We start from the raw sequence: 9,822 nt of genomic DNA on the forward strand, positions 1-9,822 counted from the left end.
TGTGTTATTTTGGTTTTCTATACCACAAAGGGTCTTTCCCCACATTCCAAGACTCTGACACACATCAGAAAAACAACTTCAAGGTAGATGACCCCTTGATTTCAATCTGTGCAGAACGTTTAGACACCATAATTGCACTCAAAGAAGACCCAAAAAGATGAATAAAATGCTTTTCGTTTGACGAGGAGCTAATATTCGACAGTTCACATTATTACTCCGTGTTTTCATCACTGTGGTATCTATTCTATTTATCCATCCCTTTTGTTGATTATTGTTTGTGCGATTTTACTCAAAGACCTTTCCGGATTAGGCGGTTAAAGGAGAACGGATTTGTATTGAAGTTAAAGAGAAGACACATCCGATTACGGAGATTTTTGCCTCTAATCTAATCGGATAACAAATTTTGTTTAAGAATAAATCGTCGGTATGAGCGATGAGTCTACTCATCCTTGATCTGATCGTCTGCTCGACCTATGACATTTTTCCATAATGACCAGCGCATTGTCTTTATTTCGATCGCATTTTCCCGCGTAAACTTTTTTGAGTTGTGAAGTGGACCAAAACGCGTCGCCTGGATTTTGCATCCGTCATCTGCATGCATCGCGTTAGGCTAGCGCTTGTGTCAAAAACCTTTACAGATTTTGTTTCCCTTTCTCTGCTAAAACTCTGCAAAGTTAACATTCCCGGGTTTCTGTTGATTTATTTCTTTTCGATCTGATTCATTCACGTTGCTTTATCTGAAATCAACGAAGTAAGAAATGTTTCTTTTGTATTTCGAGCCTTGCAGCCCGCGCTATTCAAAATCACTGACTCACGCGCGCAACTTGAGCAGACTCCGCGAGACAAACACTCGGTAGAAGGGCATGCCTGCAGTGTGTTTATAACCTCAAACACGTTCAAAGATCAGGGCTTGGTTTTTTTTTCCCTCCTCTCCTAAAATCATTTATTGCACTTCATTAGCATCAGATCAAAGGTGTCTATGGCAGTATCGCTATGAAAAGATAACAAAGGAGAACAAACGAAGATATGGAGAGAGGAACAGGCGAGGAAATTCCTGCACTGTGGTTTACGGAAGGCTGGGCCGCACGCGACTCGGCGTGGGTTGCTATCAATAGTGTGTAACGCAAGCCCGCTGGTGCCATGTCGAATTCCCGCCAACCGGAATGATTTCGGATTCTCGCTTTGTTAATTTTGCAAAATGCAAATCTTCTTTCTCCTTTCAATCCATTCTTTATCTTCCCTTTTTGTCAATGAAGTCGAATATTAATCTAATTAATGTCTAGTGGCGTTTCAAGAACCCAGCAGCCTCATGAGCAACGTAACAATAGGGTTATGAATTTTAACCAAGCCACTGGTGATTCTTTTTTTTGGGGGGGGGGCAGAATACAAACATGAATTCTTAGAATGTTAGAGAGGTGTAGACCGATCGCTTTATCCAACCTTTTCCAAATGACTGATATGAATGCCAGAACATTTAATTCCGCGTGACAAATTTTACACAATTCAAAGGGAATATTGTAAGGAAGGAGATAAAGATTGATGAGGTGAATTCGTAATAATTGACGATTATGATCTAAACTTACAATAACACCATTGACCTTCATTTAAAAAGAAAAAATATTTATGAGTATTATTTTGATAATATGCAAAAATATGTTTAGGACCCAAAGAATACGTGACCGAGGTAGCGCAGCGACCAACTTGATCGTTAGAGCGTTTCGCATTTAAACAAAAATATGTAGGCCTATACTATTATGCATGTATAAGTGAGATCAGACACACCGATAACCATTCCAATTTACCGATTGGTAATATTCTTTGGCATAACGAATGATAATTTCTTATTCGATTGCATCTCGGTCTGAAATTGGTCACTATCGACCTGTATGACCCGCTGAATACAACTGGATGGAAAGGAGCTATATGGAATGGAACAGTGTCCCTCGATCTGACGTTGATCTGGAAGCAATCTTGGCTGTGACTAGGTTCCGAGTGTTACAATGGCCAAAGTCAAGTAATGCATGAACGATAATAGCCTTTATTCACTCGATCCAACACCTGTTGATTAAACCCACACAACCCAGTCTCCCCGACGAGCCCTTTGTCAACATGGTAGTTGAGAAATCAAAGTTTACAGCTTCTCTCTCTTTTAGAATCCTTAAATAAATATCAAAAGTATGATTTCTTTTACTTCTTAATGATGCTACATGCAGTGTATCGCAAGCGTGCGCAGATTGCAAGCTGGTTATGACGCACTTCCTTTTATCAGGTAGTAAGATAAGCAACCCTGAAATCGTATCATTACGACGATTTTCAGGGGTGTAGCCATAACCATGCTAAATGGGGGCATGGTATTCAAACGGGTGCCCTGTTTCATAAAACTCGTGCAAGTCAAAAGGTCCCGTGAAATGGTGATTGGCCGAGAAAAGATCTATCACCATCACAGAATCATTTTATGATTGATTACAGTTGAAGATATCCACGTGAAGGAAGGTGGCCTAAGTGCCTACAACGAGTTGATAATAATGTACAGATTTGATAGGAGTGGTTATTAATTCCCAGGGGTGCATGACCCCTATGCCCCCTTCCTGTTACCCCTGTATGGACCCACCCTCTAGTGGACCCCCTACTGATCTTGGGTCGCGTGTATAAACTGACGAAATAGCAACCAAACTCTTTTGTTTTCTTGGTACAATATTGGTTAAAGGGAGCTGGAATTTGTAGCTTTGGGGACACCTGCCTGTTATGTACACATCATATAGCCTATCAATACCAGATAAGGTGTATAAACCTTCGGACTGGACGTGGAGAGAGAAGGAAAAAAAATCGGGAGAGGGAGGAAGAACACACGAGTTCGTTATGTCAACGAAACGAGACCGAGATTAGCAAATACAACGGCTTTGATTGGTCTTTGGGATCTACGCCACACGACCCACACGCGTACATGATTTAGATAACTCTAAAATTATGGTGTCAATCTCTTTGGGGGTATTAGTCTTAGCTGGCTCAGCCGTTATCTGAACATTCTGCGACCAGGGTATGAGTACTGTGCGGGTGCGTGTACAATGACGGATGTCACAAACCCGCATCGACACTGAGTCGTAAAAGTCCACTCATATCTAATTCGTCGGCAGAGGCGCCACGAAGAAATTGCATGGGTCATATTTTGCGTAATCGAATTCAAATCCAACATAATCATAAAAATATTACAATTAGTGAGGGCAGGTTGAAGGCTACCTGTAAAGATTATGCTGTCTGATAAGAATTCGATGGATGGCATGGGGTAAATAATGGTAATGATTTCCTTAAACTTAACGTAAATATTAGAAAATTTATCCTTAAAATAAAAGAAGTTCCTGCAGCAGAGTCTCGAGAACACTTGTTATCTTACCAGATTACCAGGCCCCTGGGGCCCGTTGCAGAAAGAGTTACAATCAATCGCAACTCTAAAAATCATGCACAACTTGATTTTCAACCAATCAACAGCGCGCATTTGGGACTTGCAATTGACTTTTTGGCTTGCGTTTAAACGCAACTCTTTCTGCAACGGGCCCCTGGGGCCCGTTGCAGAAAGAGTTGCGTTTAAGGTCGCATTTCATAAGTTGGGTATGCAAAAAGGGTGGCGTATGAACAATTTTCCACACGGTGCCATGGATAAATTGTTGCTACATCACAGCATCTTGACCAAATTTATTGAGTAAGATCTCATTTTAAAGCTAGAACTATAGGCTAAATATATTACTTTGAATTAGATCAATACAATATCAGGAACAAAAACTATAGCACATTAAGTTTGAAGTAACAGGGGTGGCGGAGCCGGTGGATGTGGAGCCGGTGGATGCGGTGAATGATAGAATATTAATTAAACTTAATTAACAACTTACTATAATATGTAATATGACTGTTATCCTCATATTTCTGGGTGTTTCAAAGGAGGGAACAACTAAATGTCAAAGAAATTCGATAATTTTGAAAATATGCAGCAATGAAATACATGTGTATGTCAGCTCTGATCTGCAACCTAATGAATTGGTAAACTGGAGAAATTTGGTTAATTATCTTATTTGTAATCCTAATTTTTAGTATAAATGTTGTTTATCATTGCAACAAACATTTCTACCCATGATGTTGTCATTTTGACAAGCATATAAACACAGTGACAGGTATTTTGGTGGCAAAAATGTGAAATTAAATACGGTTAATTAATTAGTATAATTAATATGCGTACAATAATAGATAATTATTCAATTTTTGGTACAGATTTCATTATTGATGTTTCAAGATTATAACTGCAAAATACTAGGGTGATCCAATGTTGCATTAACTTTTGACACTATTTTGTGTGCAGCAGGTCCAATTTGAGAAAAACGCATTTCAAAATTCACATTTACATTGACGTCTATGTAATGATTAGCTGTTAATTAGTCATTTTAAGGAAAAATAAAGGTATTTGAGATTTAAAAGTTTTCCATTATTTAGAGAATGGTAATAGCTTTAACATATCAAAAAATAAAAATTTTGACAAGTTTTACCCTGTTCGCGAAATTGGACCACCTTATGACATGCGACCTTAAACTTTTACAGATTGCGTAATTTTACAGAAAATTGGCATTGCGTAATTACAGATTGCGTAATTTTACAGAAAATTGGCATTTGGTGTATGTAATCTTACAAATGTCCTTAAATAAAAACACCCTTTTCCCCCTTTTTAACAGACCTGTTCCGTTAAATTGCAGATTTTTTTCTGTAAAATCACGGGGTTTTCTTAACAGTGTATACTCAATTACATGCCTTTAGCGACTGGCTGTCGGATCAGTCTAAATAAACCATCAAGAAGATTTGTAAATGTTCAGAAGTAGGCCCAATCATATCTTGCATAAATCATGATCTTTAAAGATCTCTTGAATCCGTCATTCAGCAAAAACAAATCAGCTTAATTGAAATAAGGTGTCCTAAGTTAAACATCCTTTGCATGGCTCCACCTCGATTCCTTTGAGTTTATCCTAAATAAACAACATTTCTGAGAAAAACCAAACTAGACCAGACTAGACTACGAATACATAACAAAATAGTAAATTACCTTTAACCTCATATCTAAATTAGCTGGGGTATCACCACACTTGTTCCCGGTATCGTATTTGTTTTACCTGGGAATGGTAAACTAAACAAAGACGTTACCTTAACTCTAAGAAGTTTAATAGAGTAACAAAGTATGAAATATTTCCCTTGTCTCCCCCCTCGCCTATAATGAGGATGCGTTAGTTTCGTCTTCAGTTTCGATTTAGGTCATCCAATGGGGAAAAAATCACGTAATTTGAAAGAAATGGTTTCGGTACATGCAAATTGTGTTGCGTCTAATTTCAACATCCCAAATCTTCCTAAAAGCGACAAAATGTGCCCCAAATATCTAAGAATTAAGGCGATGTTCAATATTGAGCAATTTGGTGCGATATCAGTCAGACATCGTTTATTCTAAACGAAATGAAGAGACAATCTATCAAATCAAATAAACGTAATGATTTAACCACGAGAAGCTACATTCATTATTTTTAATAGATTTTGTCTAGTAATTATCATTTTGTATACACTCAAACTTTTGAACTCGTAATAAGGAAAAGATGAAGAGTATAGAGTCCAGTCTTGTAGTAAATGTTATGAAGTATAAACAGTACAAAGATTTTTTAAACAATATTTTTCCTAAAATAGTTAAACCCAGTGTAAGTATAGACGCGATTAATCTATGAAGGAGACTCATTAATACACTGTTACTAATTAAAATTAATTTTCTAAAAATGAAAAATGCCACCCTCCTTTTCTAGCTGATATTTATATTGTAGACGGCTGATTAAATGATTTGTGCTTTTATATCTTTCCTGAATCAGCCAAATCGTGCGACTTTCCCACCATCTCAGTCACTTCGACTTGGTTCATTTTCTGCGAAGCGATTAAAATGAGAAAGTTATTGAAGTTATGCTTCATTCCATTCCATTTGGTATCGTTTCATTTCATTCCCATCCAGCCCCATGTATTAGCACTGATTTTACTGCTTTCCCACACTTTTTGAGCTGCTTTTTCGAGTTCATTACTCTCGCATGCATGTGTTCAGTGTGCGTTGCGTTATTGGTATACAGAATCCACGCAGTCAGCTTCTGTTGGATGCATTACACGTGCAGTGAGGAGCGAGTCTCGCGACGGACTCGTCTTCTCTCGTTCGCTGCCCGACCGCATCCGACCAATTAAGGGCAAATTAAACTCGGATACTTTACTTTAAACAGATTTCGCCTTCTATTTTGTCACAATTTCCCATACATTTTCGACGATTTATTTTAACATTCTGTCAGTTTGAATATGACATGTTCATTTCGAGTGACAAATGAGCCAACAATTTTTTTTTTCTTTTGGGGGGGGGGGGCAAACATGAAAAGTCATGAGCAATGCGAAAGGGTAACAATTTTGACCCCCCCTTCCACTCTATGTGTGTCTCTTTGCGTCTGTCTCTTTTCTATATCCCCCATTTTCTTTGATATTGCGTGTCCTGTCTTTTGAATAACCTCAAACGCAAACTATCCAACCTTTTATTTTTATTCTGCCACTTCTTCTGTTCTTTGGTTTTATAAATCAGTAACTTTCCTATATTATAAATCCTGTTAAGATTGCTTTCTTGGCAGTTTGATCAACGTTGTTAAACTGTATATGATACCATTGATGACATGATATTATCTTCATTTTATTAAAACAATAACAAGTAATTCCCTTACCATTGTTTTGAATGAGATAGCTCAGGCGTTTTTATCTAATATTTTAAAGTAATTTTTTATTTGAATTATGTGGATTTTTTTGTAATGACGTCATTCCCCAATTAGTTTATCATAACCTGCCTTTTTCTTTTCTATTCTTAAAAACGGTAATTAATTTCGTCGTTTCCTCGGAAAATAAGATCATAAATCTGAACATCTTTATTTGTACTGTAAAATATGGTCATACAGTTTCATTGCAAAGATAAGAATGTTTCTTAAATTTTAAATGTGGGGAAAAAAACCCAACACCGATTGTCATTTCCACTGCTTATTTTGTTCAATGTCTACATCGTCCAACCAAAATATTATTCAGAACAGCACCAAAGCTACTATCACTGCTCAAATCAATTAGCGCATTTATTTGCCAAACCAAGTGTGTGTTTTCTGTTTCTCGATCGCACTTAAATTAAACATACGCGCCGGGTTGACCCCGGCCAGTCAAGTGAATTATATTCTATATATTTTCTTCTTTTTTACAAATTAAAGGAAGGAATAATAATAGTCGGAATGTGGAAAATCGTAATCATTTTACACAAATCATCGACAATGTTTAGCAACAACGAAATATTTTACATTCATTTCTTCTTTTTGTTTAGTTTTAACAGCCATGGCAGTTGAGGGACAACCCTATACACCGTACCAGTACGATAATTATCGAAGCGCATTTTTCTCCTTTTTAAAAGCTGTTCTTTAGACCCAATACGTGATTTTTGACTGATTTGTTTTGACTGAATGGGCAAGTAACCACATGAGGGGAGTCAACAAAAAGGGAGGAAATAAATGATGATAAAAAGATGATACACGCTTCAATAACGTGTGTAGTGCAGTACGCTGAGAAGTGGTGGCTCTCACCGGGTTTGCAGCGTGCCTGCCTGCGGGAAGTCTTCGCATGCACGAACTTGAACATCGCACTAATGAGTGCTGGTTTTGAGGCATGTAACCGCAGTCTGACTCCATAATGAACGTGCATGGTGTTTTGATCATACCAGTGGCGGCCAACAATGCAGGGAGCTTAATTTGAAACAGTTTGTAGCAGGCGGATCACACTCTAGATGTTATTTTAAGTAATTAGATATTTATTATTAATTGCTTCGATTTGGGAAAGAAAAGGACTTGTGTCAGGTCTCGACCGCATGTCGGGAGTGATGAAATTGGTATCAAATTATGATTAAAAGACAATTTAGAATGTCCTTACACGAATGCAATAGCAGAGGAACAGTTGGTGTTTTTTATGTCTTTATACGGAATTCTGTATTTGTCAGCTTTCGTCAAAGGACGGAATAAACAGTTGTTGTAGTTTAATATTAAAAAAATGAATAAAAAGCAACAACGCAATACTGCACTTGTGCTTTGTATTTGTGTAATCAAACGGCTTCGGGATTTATAAACTCAGTAGGCTTAAGTTTTATTTACCGTGACAACAAAGAATTTTAAAGAAAATGAATGAAAACATAAAATTTAGGCATAGTAATTACTTCATCTGTTTCCGAACACAATTAAAAAATCTTTTCATCCAAGAATGATTAATATTGTCAAGCTTATTTTTCTCGGAAAAAGTAAAATGATTTGCATAATCCATGCATGGGCATATAAAAAGTATATTATAACAATAAAATAAAAGCAAAATCTTCAACAAGTTCAAAGTTTTTCTTCTGGCATTATCACATCAAAAGAACAATGGTATTTCAAATACTCAGCACTTTCCAGAAGGAATGAAGCAATCCGGATAAGTTTGTTATATAGTAATTCTGACTAATCAAAAAATTACATTATGCAAGGAAAAAATACAAATGCAGTGAAAAATCGTTTTCAGATATAAAACATGAAATAAAATGAAATCGGAGCTCACCTTTTTTCTTTGGAGTAACGGGTGTGAAAGCACTTCCAGTTCTGGGTTCAGCAGTGACGGCTATCCCGGGAGATGCTGGGGAGCTTTCTTCCGAGTCCTCGATGGGAGATGGAGCATATCGCTGGGGCTTTTTGCTCACTTTGACCGTCTTTAAAAATGATCTTGGCATTTTTGTAATTTCTCCAAATTCCACAAAAGAATGGAAGTTGGTAGGCAGAAATGGATAACCAGACGAGATGCAAATGAAGATGAAGATGAATTGGAAGACGTTATCCACACGTTGGTATATCTTTTAAAAACCCGGCACAGAAAACATTTTCTGACATGAAATTGTTATGACGACAAATTAAATCAGGGGATTCCGAGTTAACTGGTATTTGATGATGATTTAACAAGCAGTGAATAGATGTTTCTCCTGCCACGTCTATTTAGACACTGGACCACTGCTTACAAGTCAGCGGCGCTTTAAGCAGATTTTACCGATTACACTCTTATTGAGTAAATAGTGTAACCCTTCACCGGCGGTTCGTGATTGGAAGTGCACACGGGTTTATCTGAAGCGCACAAGACGGTGCCCCAATCGTAAACCAGTCGTTGATTAAGAAGAAAAAAAAGTGAACCCGTAGAAGAATAAAAGGGGATGCGGGATTGTGGTGGCTGTTAAAGAAAAAGAAGGGGAAAGGGGATACTATATTGGGGAGATGCGTCCTTTCCTACGCACCAATCGATGGCGTTGTATAATTGTTAAGGAGCACTACTTAACACAGGTGTCCGTTCAAGCCCTTCCTGTACGCCACGGAGTTATCATCGGCACACGAGCAAATACACTTTGTGTGTATAGCGCTTTTTCACATAGATCGAGTACGGTATACACACGGCGTGAAATGAACTCCACTTGAGCGGTGTTTCGGGGAGATAAGTTCGTCGGGCAGTGTGATTGGCCAAATTGCTGGGTCATGAATATTCACGTACGCTTCGCAGTGCTTTGATTGGTCAAGGGTTCAGGAACGAGTCAATAGTATCGGGGCAGCGCATTCCCTTGGTGGAAAAAGTTTTCCTTTCCAACGCCACTCACTTATTACCATATTATGACCACTGAAGTTATCGAAATTATAATCGCAACAAAGAGCGTTGCTAATCACCGCCACATCAGTTTTGAGCATATTTTTTATGTAA

At 37.8% G+C, this 9,822-nt stretch overlaps 1 protein-coding gene across 1 annotated transcript in view; it reads right to left on the minus strand.

Moving 5' to 3' along the window:
• The window catches only part of LOC121429154 (zinc finger protein 764-like), a 35,607-nt gene extending 26,181 nt beyond the window's left edge, over positions 1-9,426 (minus strand). The window contains exon 1 of the mRNA XM_041626084.1: positions 8,647-9,426. Coding sequence (XP_041482018.1) covers positions 8,647-8,815 — 169 coding nt within the window. The 5' untranslated portion in view covers positions 8,816-9,426. The remainder of the gene's footprint in view (positions 1-8,646) is intronic.
• Positions 9,427-9,822: the final 396 nt, after the last annotated feature.

The sequence above is a fragment of the Lytechinus variegatus genome, chromosome 15 (genome assembly GCF_018143015.1).
Source record: "Lytechinus variegatus isolate NC3 chromosome 15, Lvar_3.0, whole genome shotgun sequence".
NCBI classification, from domain to species: Eukaryota; Metazoa; Echinodermata; class Echinoidea; order Temnopleuroida; family Toxopneustidae; genus Lytechinus; species Lytechinus variegatus.